The sequence below is a fragment of the Schistocerca americana genome, chromosome 9, assembly GCF_021461395.2.
Source record: "Schistocerca americana isolate TAMUIC-IGC-003095 chromosome 9, iqSchAmer2.1, whole genome shotgun sequence".
NCBI lineage: Eukaryota > Metazoa > Arthropoda > Insecta > Orthoptera > Acrididae > Schistocerca > Schistocerca americana.
In genome coordinates this window covers 146,007,278-146,026,267 of record NC_060127.1, presented here as the reverse complement: position 1 = coordinate 146,026,267, position 18,990 = coordinate 146,007,278, and the positions used below count along the sequence as shown (strand labels likewise).

Genomic DNA, 18,990 nt, shown 5'->3' with positions numbered 1-18,990 from the left:
ATGGCAGGTGATCAAGATTTAAGTGAGTTTGAGTACGGTTTTATAGTCGGTTCACAAGCAATGAGACACAGCATCTCCAAGGTAGCAATGAAGTGGGGATTTTCCCATATGGCCATTTCATGAGTGTACTTTGAATATCAGGAATCCAGTAAAACCAAATATCCGACATCACTGCAGCCAGAAAAAGATCCTGCAAGAACGGTATCAACGACAACAGAAGAGAATTTCCAATAACACGGAAGTGCAACCTTTCCGCAAATTGCTACAGATTTCAATGCTGAGCCATCAACAAGTGTCAGCATGTGAATCATTCAATGAAACAACTGGATGACACAAAGCTTTATGCCTCATCTGGGCTCGTCAGCACCGACATTGGACTGTTGTTGACTGGTTGGACAGGTCTCATTTCAAATTGTACACGTATGGAGACAACCTCATGAATCCATGGACCCTGCTTGTCAGCAGCAGACTGTTCAAGACGGTGGAGGCTCTCTAATGGTGTGGGGTTGGAGTGATATGGGACCCCTGGTACGTCTAGACAAGACTGACAGGTGACACGTTCATAAGCATTCTTTCTGATCAGCTACATCCATTCATGCCCCTTGTGCATTCTGATGGACTTGGGCAGTTCCAGCAGGAGAATGCGTCACCCCACACATCCAGAACTGCTACAGAGTGGCTCCAGGAACACTCTTCTGAGTTTAAACACTTCAGCTGGCCACCACACTCCCCAGACATTAACATTATTGTGCATATCTGGAATGCCTTGCAACATGCTGTTCGTAAGAGATCTCCACCCCCTCGTATTCTTATCGATTTATGGACAGCCCTGCAGGATTCATGGTGTCAATTCCCTCCAGCACTACTTCAGACATTAGTCGAGTCCACACCACGTCGTGCTGCGGCACTTCTGTGTGCTCGCGGGTGCCCTACACTATATTAGGCTGCTGTACCAGTGTCTTTGGCTGCCGTACCAGTGTCTTTGGCTCTTCAGCGTATGCTGTTTGTTGTTCAGCAGTGGAACGTCTGCTGAACACAAAACCTAATCTCTGAGCCCAACAAACATGATAATCATATTTACACCACGAATTTCATGTTATAACGACCCACATAAAAAGAGAAAAAAAGACAGAAATGAAGAATGAAAATAAGAACACAGAATGTGCAACAGGGGAAGAAAAGGAAGTTAAATTTTTCCAAAACTTAAATAAGACATAATTATCTTATGGACACATCTAAAGAAATCTTAGTCCATTATTACACAAACACAAAAAGTAACAGATTGCACATTCCAGAGCATAATCAATCACCAAAATGCTTCCATCCTTCTTTTGCATACAAAAAGCCTTATACATACACTTCAAATCATTAAAAACTGATGAAAGCTTGATAAATTCAAATGCAGCATGCAAAATAACTACAAGCACACAGAACATTTTGCTATCTCAGAGAATGTAGAGAGGAAATTAGCTAGATTCCACAGTCCACTAATTCTACATAGGCTCAAAGGCCCTAAACAATAATTACCTAGGCTGGCAGGAACTTCTGATGCCTCCGCTGCACATAAGTAAATACCTCTAAAATGGACCACCTAGGAGGAACTTCCCATCAAATGGGAGACTCCAACATACGAGTCGGTGCAGCTTCAGATGGCTACAGCTACAATAAACACATCACAATATTTTCCTTTCTGTATGTGTCTTTCATTTTTGTACAAGATTTGTTGTGTGTTGGTGGCACCTTTTAGATGACCCTTGTATTTAATTTGGATAATTTTTTGTTTTGTTTTGTTTTGTTATTGAGAATTAAAATTCAGTCTTAACTGGCCATTCAGCATGACCAGTGTGAATTTAGGGTGGAACAGTTTTTCATAATAACTGCTATTTTGTCACTATGCTATTATAGAATGCTTACTAAACACAACAGCAGTGAGATGAAATATTTTGCAGAGGCTTTAGTTTTTTCTGTTTCACTCTCCAAAAATGTACTGAGCAGCTAAAACGGAAGTTGTTTATTCAGCAAATTTCAAACTGGTTGCCCAAAAAACGGCTTACAAGTACTGAGAAATACTGCAGGTCATTTATTGTAACTGGGACACATTAATTGTTTCAAAAACAAAACAAAATGCCATTGTAAAGTTTCATATACTCTGTATTTTTAAAATCATTTATGTACAATTATTTCATTATTTTTAGAACAGTCTTTTCTGTTGAATATGTTGACTATTCCAAACAAATATCCAGCTTTGATACACTTAATATAATACACTTTATTAACCGCTATTATAATATCTCATTTATTAAATCTGTACGTGTGTATATAGCAACTTTTCTGAGTTATTTATACCTCTATCAAGTGTGGAACACTGCCCACATTGCACGGGCCTTAACAGGATGATCCAGTTGGCACATTTAAGAGAGCACACTCAACACGTGCGCAACACTTCACAATATACAACAATACGAGAGCACAGCGACTAGGGCTCCTCCAAATTTCTGTCAGTTTGCAACAGATTCTGTGCACCAACTTTTACAATTATAATATTCAGTCAAATAATGAGGGAAGTTTCACTGAGAATTAACGTGGGAAGAAACGAAAACTTTGAACAAAAATCTGGAGAAGCCCAGTGCAACTACATTTCTCAAGTATCACAAATTTTACATTTCTGTTGACAAATACTTAAAATGATTATTGTCTTCTACTACATGGGACCATTCTTTAAATTTTTTTTCTCCATTCAATAACGGGTTTGCATAACACAGAGAGAAAGAAAATGAAAGCGAGGGAACTGAATGAAGACTGGAGTCCACCCAAAAATGTGAGGGTGCCCAAACCCCTAGTGTCAGAGCACAGCAAAACACATGCCGAGGACTTTAGTTATTTGTAACAGCAAATTAAATTTTATGGGGGCCCTGAGCCACAGTGTTAAAAGAGCTGCGTACATTGGGACCAAGATAGGAAGGAAAAATTCTTCTCAGAATGTGAAAATATGTACAAACTGAAACAAAACCTGGTGGGAAAAATAGGTATTAATGCCAACTAATTGTAAGAACACTGCTTGGTAAGAGACAGTTGACTATACAAGATAAATTCCTAAAACAATATTACAGATATGGCAGGATGCTGTGAAAGTTAATTTTGAAGAGACTTGAGTAACATTCACTTTCTCTGATCACAATTATCATCAACTGAAGCAAATCTGTTACCTGTGTATCTAGTAAAGGACCTAGCAAACAAATAAAGCTAGTTACTATTAAGACACTCTCTCTTTTCTGCTACCTACTGCAACCAAAACGTGCATATAAAACATTGGGTTATTACATTTCTCGACATGCAGACATTGGTGACATGCTACAGTCGTATGAGTGCTGTTCGTGCCGTGGATTACTACTTTTATATTTACTGATGAAGCTGTCTGTGAGGCTAAGAAATCAGTGCCAGGCACTTCAATGTCAGAAAAGTGGACTTTACTGTCTGCATTTACAGTAAAAGAACATATACCCTCACAAGAGACTTGTTAGGGGTGTTCAAACAAAGAAGAAATGCGCATCATGTACTGTATTAGGCAACGGAGTTGCTTTGTACCTATTAAATCACCAACATTAAAATGGACATCCATGAAAAAATTCCTTCCCACATAGCTTGCTTTAATACTGAAGCACAATGTTACTGCAAAAAGCAGTATTTACCTTTCGAATTATCTCTATGGCTCTGTTCAAAATTTGTTCATTCAAAACACATACAAAGAGAAGAAAAGCAGATATTATGATTGATATAAACCCACAGATTAATTTATTACTTCTTTAGTGTCATCCCTTCATTCTTCACTATGGAGCAATTCCGTAATACAATGTACTTTTTGGTGCAATGACTATCTACCTCACACTCTTCCCACTGCTCAATATCCAATTTGTTTGTATAATAGACTGACAAGGGAACAAAGTGAATACTGCTGCTGATGAAGCATACAGCATCAATGACAGAATAAATTTCTTTTATTTCCGTCCATGATCACAAAATTGTTAAGTCCTTAACTACTGGTTTCGGGTGGCAAGAACCCTCTTCAGATCTGCAACAAAATATGGGAAAAAATACAAAATCAACTGCAGCCCCATATAGATCATACTTTAAATATGTGCAATAATGCTAAGATGAGTTTCTGTTTACTTTTTGACAACACCACTGTGGCTTCACTACATTAGGACATCTTACAAAACAGGTATGCCTTGTCACATTTTAGGCACATTTTTTCACATGTATGTCAGTATACTTGCCATTATGGCCTATTTTATTGTTTTGAGATGTAGATAGTGTATTAGTTGTATTTATGTTTTCGCCCATATTTTGCTGTAGATTTGGTCATCGCTGACTGAAATTGGCAGTCTAAGGACCTAACAATTTTGTGATTGTAGACGGAAATAAAAGAAATTTATTCTACACTTTCTGGATCACTGCGCTAATCACAACCAAGCCGTAGCTTGTGAAACATCAATAATGAAACTGACATGCCCAACCATTGTGTAAAAAATTGTTCCTTTGAAACTGTTCGGTGCATAAATGTCACTGGTGAAGTAAGCAGAGATGTGTTTTAACATTAAAAAAAATTAATATGATACTCTTTTTAAACAAAAAAAAATATTTTAAAAGGATATAGCAAATGGCCAATTACTATTTGGTTGAGCAAATTCTGTAATCACAGTGGAGATTATAAGAGTCACATTGTCATTGAGAATATTGAAAAAAGAAAACTACAGATATTAATTAATTTCAGAATTTTATGTAAAGTTATACAATGAGAGATGAACAAATCAGTTTTATTTTCCTATGGGACATAGAAAGGTAATATTACTTGTTCATCTTCACGATCATGTAGGCAATTCACGACACTGTGATGCGAGGAACAAATACCACAAATATTGCAGAATGCTTCAAAAACTGGAAAGAATGGCAGTATTAACATGTCTCAAGCAACTGAATAAATACAAAGTGCTTCACATTTAACTTGTCCTTTACTATAATGATGCTTTTACTCTGACATTCCCTGCAATTTATCACATTTCATACATCACATACCCCTGAACATTAGTAATGTGTAACATGACATTAAAATTCCTCACAATGTAACTGCAGAAGCTAGTTAATAACAGCTTCCTGATTTTTATTAAAATGAACCTGCTCAATTACCATCTCGAATTATCAAATAAATGAGAAGGTAACAGTTTCAAAACAATTTTTTTCTTTTTCAGTGGACATAAGATCCAAACTATTTGCAGTTCACACCGTAAGTGTGAATATCATAGCCTCCAAATGTTTCAAACACTCAACAGTGACTCAACTTGGTTTAGAAGACCTTTACATATATTATCTGTTGGTTGCTACTGATAAGATATTTCTTCAGTATAAGAGTCACGATTTGTTCACTTTATTATTTTTGCTCAAATGTACATTATGCAACAGCTATTTAAGTGCTTATGATTCTACTTGTTCGCCCACTTATGAGCTACATATATTTCTAGAAACCTCTAGACTCAAGTCCTTGATGTCAGAAAACACTGCCCAGATTTTAATTATTTGAGAACATTCTTTTATACTCTACAATTTTACCATCAAAAGAGAGGAAATACAAATTTACACATTACAAATGCACGCTCCACCAAGTTCTCGACTATTTTTTGTTCATCTAAATAGGGTTTCAGAGCCTTCCTTTACATTTTGGCGTATAATATCTTGGGTCACATAGACATAAGTTTAACCATCCTTTAGCCAAACATTATATATCACTAAATAAATTTTCTTGAGCTAGCACTTCTCACTAATGCAGAGTGTCTTTTTAGCCCAGTTACTCAGAGAGCTGATCGACATATGAAAAATGCAGAATAATGCAACATAAAGAAGGAATAAAAACCGTATACCCATTATTGGTTCCTATTATAAAATTCTCAATCAACATTAAGGAAACAAATGTGAAAACGCATTATGATCTTCTGATTACAATGCAGGAGTCAATTAGCATTTGAAACATTTGGAGACTGTGGTATGATAAACTATGAAATTGTCAACCACAAGCGTACATATTCTACAATTGCACTGACAAACTGTTTTTGGCCACAATTTAAGTGCAAATGTAGGTTCAGCAAGAACTGGAGCAAAATTCGACAGCATGTCGGCGTTCACAGAGAAAACTATTTACAAATGACACAAAGTGCAAGCCATTTCGACAGACGTCTACTGTCAGCACACTTCATAAAGCGGGCTACGGAGCGAAATGCAGAGATCAGCTATTGGATAGTCATCACAGAGACAGTTATAAGGCAGCTGTCACTCTTAAAAGTATCTGTACAGTACCAAAAACGTTAGTCGAGATAGCTTCTGGAGGTGACCTACGATGAGAGGACAGACGGGCTCTACAAGCTGCTCCTCAGAAGAACACCGAGCAGTGCACTTCCACCGTAAAACGTCTCTTTACGAGACTCATCACACAAAGGGTACACAGAATGCGAGAACATGAAAGTCACAGCACATATCTAACCTTTGTAAAAGTACTAGATAACATATAGAAATCAAGAAGTGAAGGAAAAATTTTCACTACACAGCACCATAACTCCTGCACATAACATTCATGTTATTGAAAGACACTGTAAGATCCAAGTGAGAAAATTTTTGTTATGTTAGCAGTATGAGTAACATGCATGTGCATGTTCTCTCTCTCTCTCTCTCTCTCTCTCTCTCTCTCTCTCTCTCTCTCTCTCTCTCCCTCCCTCCCTCCCCCTCTCTCTCTCCACACACACACACACACACACACACACACACAGAGAGAGAGAGAGAGAGAGAGAGAGAGAGAGAGAGAGAGAGAGAGAGAGTGCATATTCTGTTTGAGTGCCATTACTGCACATCAAAACACACAGTATGGAATAAAGGTTTTACACAAAATGCTTGTCATACATTAGGGTACACTGCCAAAAGAAGCCCACAAACACAAATCACCCATGCAGCAAAAGTAGCCTTATTTCACCCTGTGGTGGGGAGCCTCTGTCCCACAGCGAATGGGTCAGCATATCTCAAACTAGTTGCTGTAGCAGGCTAAATGTTACAGTATTCAAATCCAGCACAGGTCCAAATTGCTACTTACTACGACTACAGATGAGATGGGAAGTAACTATGATGCAAAACATATTAGGAAATATGCAAACCAAAATCCAGTAATGTCTACTCACCAGTGCCCAACAAGCAACCAGAAGATACAGTATTCCTAACGGTTTTGGCGATTCTGTAAACTTTTGTAATCATCTGCTTCTGTTTTACATACATCTCTTAAAATGTTAGCTGCTATAAATTTTTTTAAATGGGAACGAAGAAATTTTGCACCAACAAAAACGGATTCATCCGTACAGAATGATGATTTTGCTAGCTTAGTCTTCTAATACCAAAAAGAAACTACATAAGACACACAAATTAATAATGTTTAAGAAAATAAGCAAAAAATACAAGTAAATTATTGACTTTTAGAGAAGTAATATTATCATAGACACATTATACAATTATTGCTGGATGTACATTCCATCTGAATTTTCACATAGAACATATAATCACAAATCACTTTTTATTTGTTTATGTTTTTATCCATTTTGATTTCACAGACATTTTCTTGCTTTTACCTTAAATGAAAATGAGAACAGAAGTACTTACACTGGTAAATCTACATATGGATAAACAAAATCAAAAGAGCAATAACAGAGCAATTGAATTATGACGAAAACATAAATTACTAAATGCAACAGAGAATATTGATTAAAAATTATTTACGAATAAACAGATATTAATAAATGCAAACCAGAGGAGTGACATTCTTAATATTTACAACTAGTGCTTCATAAATATATCATACTTTTTGCAGATTCAAAAAATAATATTCTATATGGAAGAACATAGTTTCCATTCCAAACACAACTTTGCAACATGGACAATAACTTTAGTAAGGAATGATGCCTTCAGCTTCTCTAAAGCAATTTTCATAACTCCCTTCACATCACAAACAATGCCATCTGACTAGAACGATGGATCTTTTTCTGGACTCAAATGTGATTTCATGAGATTCTGAAGAACGTGTCAGAGACCGTGACACATTAGTACACTATCAGCTAATTCAGATATGCAACATGAGACACCGTAACAATAAAAATAAGACAACAGTGTGTGTTATATCAGTATCGTCACTGTGACTCCTGCACACTGTAGCAAAATTGCAATCCTCTGTATTTACAACTGGACACTACTCACACAGTCACTCCGAAACCTGAAAAACAGCATTTGTGGTGGAAGACTCACATGGCAGAGAACTCGCCTCCTATACGATTGCTCTCTGCACCCCATGAATAAGCTACAGCTCCCATTCTGAGCCAATACAGCTTTTGTGACAAACATTGTGAAATGGCAGTGCTAGCATTAATTTCAAATTGTATTTTTAAAAGTATCACTTGCATCATATGTATATCACTTTCTTCCTGATAATGATAATAATAATTTCTACATCCCAGTTACCATACCAACCTAGTTTACATTTATATATACATATAAATACTGTACAACTGTTGCAGTATCCTAACTCAGCTATGGGGAAAAATGATAATGACATTGATATCTTACATGTGCAAATGGAAATGTTAAAATCAAGAGAAACCAGTAACAACTAACACCAGTGCAGAAGCCCACAGGGTCCAAGTGGCTTATTTTCTTCCTTGTACATCTAGTTCATGTTTCATACTTCATTATGCACGGTGCCTTACAGATGGTGAACTCCATTAATGCTTCATAAATTGTTGACTACATTGAAATGAGGTGTTTTTACAAATGATATGACACAAAGAAGAAAGTATTTGCCATACATTTAATACCTGCAACTTCAGAACAGGTGGGCACATTTGTGTGTGTATGTGTGTGTGTGAGTGTGTGTGTGTGTGTGTGTGTGTGTGTGTGTGTGAATGTTTGTACTTCTACTAAAGAAAGAGCAAGAGATCGTAAGCTAGCATAAACACACTTTTCTGTTGCCTATTTCTAAGCACCACACACTAATCAGCTGTTGGTGAGTGATTGCCTCTCTTTCATTTTATGTTGTCCTTATTTAGCAAGATACTGAGGTAAGCTTGGTCTTTTTTATTTTTAAAAAAGAAAATAATGTACTTTTCTAACTACATTTTCAAAAAGCTTAGAAGACCGCAAGATTGCCATAACACACTAACACGAAACTAAAAAAGATAGAGACAGCCAAGAAATATGGTACCTATGAGAGTGACATAGACCTGAGAGAGCACACAAATAAAATGACTTGAGCCACACTTTGCTGTCAAACTCTGACTTAACATTTAATGCATTTCCAGGACATTCTGTCAAAAAAGTTTGTGACAACCACCATCAAGTGACATACAACTGTACCTCCGTCAAGAAGATATTTAATGTCATTATAAAAGGAAATTTCTCCCATTAACAAAGACGAGTTTACCTCAATATATTGATAGTAAAAAATTGCTAATATTAACCATATGGCACAATTCCTGCCTCTTCCCGTACTATCATTTGCCAAAACCACAGTTTCAATATTTTGAAATACCAAAAAAAACATCACAGATGTACATATTACATGGTAAACCTGGTGTCCATTTAATCTCAAATAATCTTCATTATTCTGTATATGGCAACATGTCTTGTGAGAATTAAAATGAATCTGCAAATTGTGTTAAGACAGTTGCTCCTTCTAATTGATACTCTACAATATGAAAGCACTCAATAGCATACAGCTTTGCATAAGCAAGAAAGTAAGAAATTATTAAACATGTAATCAGTGAAGCTACAAAGCCACCTTCTGAGACATACCAGAATCTAAATCTCAATAGAGAAAATAGCAATACTGATAATTTTCAATCTCATTAAATGTATTATTAAAGAATCAGTAGGTGAGAGAAACATGTAAATAAGCTGACATGTTCTAATTTGACTGTGGCTCTCTTGTCTTGGATACAAAAAAGAAGTTTCATCATTACCTGGTAGTGCGTGTGCAAGAATGAGAATAGTTGATGAATACAAGTCAAACACACAGTACTGTTAAAACTACAAGGAGATAAAAAAAATACAGCTATGTGATACTCCAGTGCCGCTGAAGCATTGCAGAATGTGATGACACACACACATGTACATGAAACTGAAAAATTTCTTTTCAAGAAAATTACCTGGATAAGTGAGACCGGGAGGAAGCATGGAAGCAAACACTAGGTGAAAGAAAAGGAGAATTTATGGGGAAGCATGGTGAACGTGCACTTAACTATAAGGTATTTGTTATGTCATGCATGTGCAGATTCTAAAAAAGAGCAGACGACAACCACGGAGGTCACAGCTTGGGAAACTATGGTATCTTCTGGTCAAGTGAGAACAAGCAGTGTTTGCCACATAATATGCAAATTCAAAGTGTGCCTGAACGGCATTTCCTTTTCAAAATGTTGACATTACAGGACACAGGCCTACAGTCTTCTGATACATCTGTCACACACGTATTATCACTCCCACACAAGGCTACTAATTCCCAAGGCAGAATGCTCAGGAATCAGTATGTACATGGACTCCTGTGAGCTTCTGACTGGCCCAACACAAATCTCAAGTGTCTTCTCTCGGCACTGGTTCTGCCAGCTCCCATCCCACAACAGGCACACATCTTTTGAGTCATATGGTGAGATGTGGCAGCAGATCAGATTTTTTCCTCACCCCCTTCACAATAACTGCACACCACTGAGACAATCAGACTGTGATTAAATATGCCTCCGTGAACTGACAAATTTTCTTATTTATACATTAACTTTCTCTAAATACTGGATTGGTCTGTTGTATGAGAAACACACCTTTACCAATGGACTGGAACATGGAATCCTACCTTAATATTTCCTGAATATGTGACCTTCATGCCACTATTAGAGAGTAAGATGTGGTGCTGCTTTGGAGAAAGAAATATTCCTACAAAACTGGGATATATTTTCACAGAGCACTGCATAAATCTTTCAAAACTTTGCCAGGTAATTCATCCTTATTTTTTGACTCTATAACTGTACCTCAATCATCATTCATTTCATTACAGCCCATTAATATGATCTCTGGAAGAACAAGACATTTTGTGGACAAGTATGACACTGTTTTGGAACGGAATAGATATAATTTCCTACAATTTTACTTATTATTGGAGATTCCTAAAAACAGACCTATTAAAAATGAGAATCTCATACGATGCTTTACTATAGTGCCCTAAGGTAATTAGCTAGCACATCTTACATACATAGAGGCATGTGCTTCATAGAAGTCTTTCATGATGTGTGTGTACTGAACTGGTTCCTTCAGTTTACTATATCGGCGTCTCAGTCCTTGTTTATTGTCGACATACACTGCCACTGAGATTCACGTAAAGTAAACTGAAGAGGGAGGACACACTCAAATTCTCACTGGTGCTCAGTTCCCGAGGGAAATAACGGACATATTTTTAAAAGCTCATGCCACCAGCAATGTAATCTAATGAGTAAACTCAAGAAAAATATCGCAAATATATAACACATAAATTATGTGCATAATAAATTCCCAATCACTAGCAGATTACAAGTAATCCAATACTGGGAAATACTGCAAGTAATAGAAATAAAACTAACTAGCTTCAACATAAGTTCTCTAAAATTAACAATAAAAACTTCAACGCAACCAAATCTGTAGTGAAAATACTCAAATCAGACAGTTTTAGTAAATGGTCTACTTTTCTTAGCCCACTGGCCTTTGAGCAGATCTATAATAGAGGGGGAGGGGAAATAAGAAACGAAAAGACGGAATTAGTTAGAAAGCACACACTCAGTGCCCAGAGATTTCTGTACTGCAAGTATAGTAGTCCAAAACTGAATAGTAAGACTATCAGAACAAAAATGTTTGCCCATCAAGCACTTTCCTAAGAATCGCAGAAAACCTGACACGCACAGAAATGATCCCAGCGACAAATTTTAATTGACCCGACTATCCCGTAACGAGATCTCCACTGATCCCCATTTCGGAGGACGAGGAGAAAGTAAACAAGAGGACGTCGATAATTCCCCCCTCCCACCCCCCACCTATCGAGTTCTAAGATCTTAGCATAGCCGGATATAAGTTAGGGAAATCGTTAACAGGGACAGGAGTACAGGTGGCAGGAGGTGGAGATGGGGGCGGGCGGGGGCCGCAGACGACTGTCCGGCCTGAGTACCTGGCATCTGGCTCGGATCTGCAACAGAAAAGTTCAGGGAGTGGCATGAGCAAACAGGAGATACTTATTGCTAAGTATGCACATCCTATTCAATTCATATCATCTGGGAACACAGGTCAACATTATTTTTATTATCTTCTGGTAAACCTTGCGGGATGTAAGGTCGTGGTCCATGAAACTCTTCAGCTCCTGGCGTTTCGTCCAGTGCTTCGCTGGACATCTTCAGAGGGGGTGTTTCTCCTCCGGTGAGTCGGCAAGACTTGCCGACTCACCGGAGGAGAAACACCCCCTCTGAAGATGTCCAGCGAAGCACTGGACGAAACGTCAGGAGCTGAAGAGTTTCATGGACCACGACCTTACATCCCGCAAGGTTTACCAGAAGATATTTCATCCGGTCGTGAAAGCCTTCATACTATTATTTTTATTACAAAGAATGTTAACAGTGTGCTTTGCCAAGTCGTGGGAGCTGAATTTAAAAATGATATCACTCTTTGGCTACCAGGCTCAGTTTTCTTATGAGACACAAGCCTCTATCTGTCGAAATCCTTGAAAACACTAGGTTATTCTCCTGCGACGCAACTTGAATATTTTTCAGATTTAATTGCTAAAGAACAATCAAAATATATATTGGTAATTACACAACATGGCCCTCAGGTTAAATTTCTACCTCAAGAAATGACAGCGAGTTCATTACGGAGACTCTCGGCTACAATTTCAGTGTAAATAAGTGGTACTTGTTCAGAGATCCAGCAAAGTTAGTCCAAAAATAGTAATTCTCACAGTGGGAACAAATCTGGATCTGTTCTGATTCCTCATGCAGCTAATCAGAAGGAAAAATGAGAACCTTAAAACTGCTACAAACTTGTAAATGCAAGTAGCATGTGTGTGGAGATGTCAAGATATCACAATTTTTCTCAGCTCAGTTTACAAAGCACTGCCACTTTCAATGCAAGTGGAACAGCACACAGAAAAAAAGACTATTAATTTAAGAAAATGAGTTGTTCTTGTTGACCCCAAAAACGTGTGTCTCAACACAAAATTTGTGAAAGCCACAGGCAAAACTACAAATGGACCAGTAAAGCAAAATGAAGGGAGGAGTATTTGCGAGACTGCAAATTAAGGAATTAATGAGTCACGAACATTTTGTTGATTTGCAGATTGGTGTTAAAATTGGCAAGGCTATCTTTCATGTGTCTGGAACAACTTTTTAGTAAACCACAGGGCAGAGAACTATTATAAATATTGTACAAGAACTACAGAGATCATACCACATTACACAATGTAACTTGTCACTTTAAACTACATTTCTCGAATGATCACAGGGATGTCTTCCCAGATAACTTTGGTGGCATTAGTGATAAACATGGGGAACAGTTTCACCATGACATGTCCCAAATTGAGAATCTTCATCAAGGCAAATGGAGTATCGCAATGTTGTCGGATTACTGGCTTTCCAAGTATCACAAGAAATTTGGAGGGAAATATTATTGTGTGATTCTTTACTTTTCTTTATTCTTATTTTATTAATTTCCTTGATTCGTTTATGTACTGATAGATTATTTTGTTGTCTGCATTTGGAAGTCTTGTTGTTTGCCAGAGACATATAACACATATGCTGCAGTAGTAATTTACAAAAACATCATTATATGAAAATTGAGGTTGATACACAAATTCTGAAATTAGACCTGAATTGAGGACTGATCTGAAGTGGTTGGTGGAAGAAAGTGGTAACCCACAAGAGCATATTTTGAGTTGCTGTACATTACATGTTTGATTGAATTCAAACAGGAGACCATAGTACACAGTACGGCAAAAAATTATATAGTAATTGTTCTCTTTCTAGTAGTAAATATTGGAAAAGTTGTTGCTAGCATGTGGTGCACTCAACAATACAACAGATAGTGTGACCAAACTAATCTTTATTAAATTGAGAGTTAGCACTGTCTTCTGCTGACCCCTTCAATTATCCTGCAGAAACACCTCATATTGATCTCATAAATGAAAAAAACGTTTTGTGACTGTTGACCAGTGTACTTAAAATCGCTCCAAAAGGAAAAGTAAATTGTGAAGATCATAGAATGACATCACAGCTCTCCAGTGTTTGCCTTCAGGAGATGAAATTCTAAGCACTGTTGGAAAACACATATACTTAGCCTTCTAAAGTGTAAGTTTGTTGCTCAGGGAGGAAGGAGCAACTGGGTGGGAAGTAAAGGCATCCCAACCAGACTGCAGGTTGAGATGGGCCACATGCTGTACAGACAGAGGGACACAGAGATCACAGCAGGTGGGTGCATCTCAACCTGTGCTCTTTACTTTCCAATCAATTGCTCTTTCCTCTCAGAGAAATGAACTAATAATTCCAAAATCTAGGATAGTTTTATTGTACAGCATCATTCATAAGTACATCCAGGGTTTCACAAGACAACTGCACAAAAACTATGAGAGATACAGCAACATTGACACATACCAATGGCTGGAGCATCTCTCCAAGTTTTTGACTCGCATTTCAAGTGTGCAGTATGGGAACCATTTGCTTCAATATGATACTCAATCTCTTGTTGTACACCTCCTACCACGTCACAGTCAATATCGGCTAGTGCATTAATTGATCCTTAGTTGCAACTCTTGCAAATTAAATGGTAGTGGAAGCAGGAAGACATTATCTTTGACATAACTCCTTAAGAAAAAACAAGATGGAGTTATTGACAATATCTCATATTTATTTATTTATTTATTGTCGGTCTAGTATTTGGTGCTGACAATTGTCAGCAGCATTTTCTTTACAGCAGAAAAAATATTTTTCAAAATACATTTATCCTCTGCCATTCAGTGTTTTGTATTATTTAATGTGACTGCTATTTTTTCATATAATTTAACTTGCTTTATATATTGCTTTCTTATCACAACCAAAAGACATTTGCCAGCAACAGTCATATAATTATTTAATTGTACGACAGTTTAAATATGCATGTAAATTTAGAGATTATGTGCTTGTCAATGGCAATTTGCTAGCATCCAAATATATTTGTTGAGTTGTTTATTTCATAGACTATATTAAGGAAAGTTGCTACTCACCATATAGTAGAGATGCTTGGTCGCAGATATGCACAACAAAAAGACTTTCACAATTAAAGCTTTTGGCCACTGGCCTTCATCAACAATAGAAACACATATGTGCAAGCGCGCGCACGTGCACGCGCACACACACACACACACACACACACACACACACACACACACACACAAAATTGCAGTCTCAGGCAACTGAAACCACCCTGCAAGCAGCAGCACCAGTGCATGATGGGAGTGGCGACTGGTTGGGAATAAGGAGGGGCTGGGGCGGGGAGAGGGAGGGATAGTATGGTGGGGGTGGCAGACAGTGAAGTGCTGTGCATTAGACAGAGGGCAGGGGAGAGATCGGGAGGGGTGGGGTTTTGGTAGCAGTGGAAGAGGAGAGACAGGGTGTAGTGGTGCAATGATGGCTGTGTAGTGCTGGAATGGGAACAGGGAAGGGGCTGGATGAGTCAGAACACTGACTAACAAAGGTTGAGGCGAGGAGGGTTGCAGCAACATATGACGTATTGCAGGGAAAGTTCCCACCTGCGCAGTTCAGACAAGCTGGTGTTGGTGGGAAGGATCCATATGGCACAGTCTATAAAGCAAACACTGAAATGTAGGATATCATGTTTCGCAGCATGTTCTGCAACAGGGTAGTCCACTTGTTTTGGCAACAGTTTTTCCATCCTGGATTTTCCATTGCCTGACATATCATTTCATTTCTATCACCAGCGTTAGTGAAATTTCTAAACGGAGGAATGATTTCAGCACCAAAGGTTTATGAGAACATTTGTGAAATTTTCAATGAATTCTTTGTTTTTCGGTCAACCTGTTAATTCAAAATAACATCAAGACTTTTTGTCAGATATGTGAAAATTTCTATTTCTTTCAAAATATTTAGCAGGCTACCCTTTTCAGTGGTGTGTAAGATTGACAAGCATTGTAATATGTTACAGGCTGCGTGTTTTTGTTCTTTCAGGTGTAAGCTAAATGAAGATGCCAGTGATATTAAGTTGTTTCCTAACTATTGTTTTAAAAGTTCTTCCTGTCCCTCCTACGCACATTTTCTGACAGCTATCATATTTCAACTTGTAAACACCTGAACAGGTAAACTTACAGGATTGTTCTACGCAATGATACATTTGTACTGGTTTGCCTATGTTCTGAAATTTGTTTTCAGCTTTGTTTCTTGAAAAGCAAGTTTGATTTTATCTGAAATTTTTCTCTGATATAGTACGACAGTGAACCGGCCTTTTTGGTTATCAGGTGCAATGCTGAACCTGGATCACATTCACTTATTACATTTTCACAATGTGACTCATAGGAAGGGCAACATTTGCTCTTTCCACCATAGCTTCAACACTTATTCCAAATCTCCTTCACCTGATACTTCTCAACTTTTTGAGCCATCTTCCTAGATGTCAGTCTCCACCTCTCAGATGGCCCCATAAATACGTCTGCCCATATTGAGTGCACAAACCACCAACAATAACTCTACATTGACAGCTGTTATAGGCTCCATGTCAAAAAATCTCTTCCTTACAGCCTCACAACACAACGTCGCGTCATCAGTGGAAAACAGCAGTTGTCAAAATATAGTGATAACCTTACCAGAGTCTTTACTGACAAAATATCCTACCCAGCTCATTCATAAACAAATCTCCCACACCATCTGATCCTCTGGTACAAGCAAACCTATTAACCGGCCACAAATCAGCACTCTGCTGATCACTCAGTATCACCCTGCCCTCAAAAAGCTAAACCACATCCTCCATAACTTCGACTACTTCTAGTCGTGTCCTGAGATGAGGATCTCCTATCCAAAATCCAACCCGCATCCCCCAAAGTAGTGTTCCACTGCCCACTCAACCTGCAAAATATTCTCATCCATCCCTAGTCCAATCATATTCCCAACCCTGCATCCCACAGTTCATTCCCTTGTGGTTGGCCCAAGTTCTTGACCTGTCTTCATTTCCTACATAATAAATGGCAGGTCCATGTGTGAAAGCAGCAATGTTCTACATTATTATATTGCAATTACTGTACAGCATTCTGTATGGGCACGACAGACAGTCTACTCACATGAATGGCCACTGCTAAACTGTGGCGAGCCACAAACTTCACCGACCAATAAGCTGTGCACCACAGCACATATGACTTCAACGGCTGCTTCACTACACAGGTCATTTAGATACTCCCTTCCAGCACAAATTTCTCTGAACTATGAACTATGGGAACTGTCTCTCCTTTACAAAACAGACGGAGCTGTGCATCCTGTTGTGACATTAGGAAGATGCGAGGCTGAGTCGGGTGCATGTATTGACAGCTGAGGAAGTTGATTAGGCAAGCCAGGCAGGGCCCAGCAGCTGTATTAGTCTCATGCTGACATCAGTAGAGGACACTGCTCTTTCCAGCACAGTGATTGGCAGATGCCCGAAGTATGAGAATTTTAGACCACAAGTCAAACAAAACATAGATACCGGCTCTGGCCTCGTAGTTGGAAAAACCTGTCCAATAGTGCGAAACTTGGAAGGCTAATTGCTATGGCTGACTTCATTGGCCAGAACAGGTGTAAAATAAGACAAAATATGAGGTATGACCAAAAAATAGAGTGAATGAAATTTTTATCAGCAACTACTGTTGCTAAAACCATTTAATGTAATTTATCTGACAGCCTGATCTGTTAAGACAGGCAGTGTCAAGATGGAACAAGTTCTGACTTGTCAGTCAGCATCCAGAGACATTAGAGTGAGGTTGTGTTTTCCGTGTCTGTCGTGCATCGTGGATTTCGAACAATGCTTTAACAATGATTTTATCTTTGAACTATTTCATTTGGTCCCTGTTTGCATAGAAAAACAGTAATATCAGAAAACTGAGTCCACCTTGATGCAAAAAACTTTGTTATTCGTTTATTTGTTTGGGTGAATAAAGAAATAAATGAATAACAAGGTGTTTTGCATCGAGGCGGACTCAATTTTCTGTTACTGATGCATTTACATTAACTTCTGTTTCAAGTCGCAAAAAGTGCCAAAGAAACTCATAAAATGTTGAAATTGATGTATGTCCATAATACTGTAACTCTGAAGACCATTTACAGGTGGCATCAACGATAAAACCAGAAATGAGACAGTACGAGACGAGCAACGTACGGGACATCCATTAACCCCAAAACCAGAAGAGAACGAGCAAAAGGTGACAAAAATTGTTTGTTCAAACAGGTGAATAACTATTTGAAAGTCTAGCAAAGAACTTAGCATTTTGTATGAGTCTGTGCAAAGCATTTTAACTTATAATCTGCAAATGAGACTAGTGAGTGCAAAATTTGATCCACGACTTTTGAGTAATGAACAGAAGGAAAATTGTGTGTCACTTTCACAGAGTTAAAGGAGCATCTTTATTCAGACCTGGACTCCATGTCCAAAATTGTAACCGGTGATGAAACTTTAGTGTGTGGGTAGGGCAAAAATTCAGAGTTCCCACTGGAAGACCAGTTAATCAATTGCAAACATCAAATTTTACAAGGGCATTCTGCAATTTTTGCAAAACGATGTACGAAGAAAGAGACCAGAAAAGTGTGTCGATGTCTTCCTTCTTCATCATGACAATGCCCTGTGCAGCACCACATTTTTGATTCAACAATTTTTGGATGGTTAAATTGTTCCTATCTGTCCACATCCGCC

The 18,990-nt window shown here is 38.0% G+C and overlaps 1 protein-coding gene across 4 annotated transcripts in view; it reads right to left on the bottom strand.

Moving 5' to 3' along the window:
• The window catches only part of LOC124551302 (fasciclin-2), a 913,050-nt gene that overhangs the window by 56,696 nt on the left and 837,364 nt on the right, over positions 1-18,990 (bottom strand). For all 4 annotated transcript variants that reach the window (XM_047126311.1, XM_047126312.1, XM_047126313.1 and 1 more), the window contains exon 14: positions 12,254-12,271. In XM_047126311.1, coding sequence (XP_046982267.1) covers positions 12,254-12,271 — 18 coding nt within the window. The remainder of the gene's footprint in view (positions 1-12,253; positions 12,272-18,990) is intronic.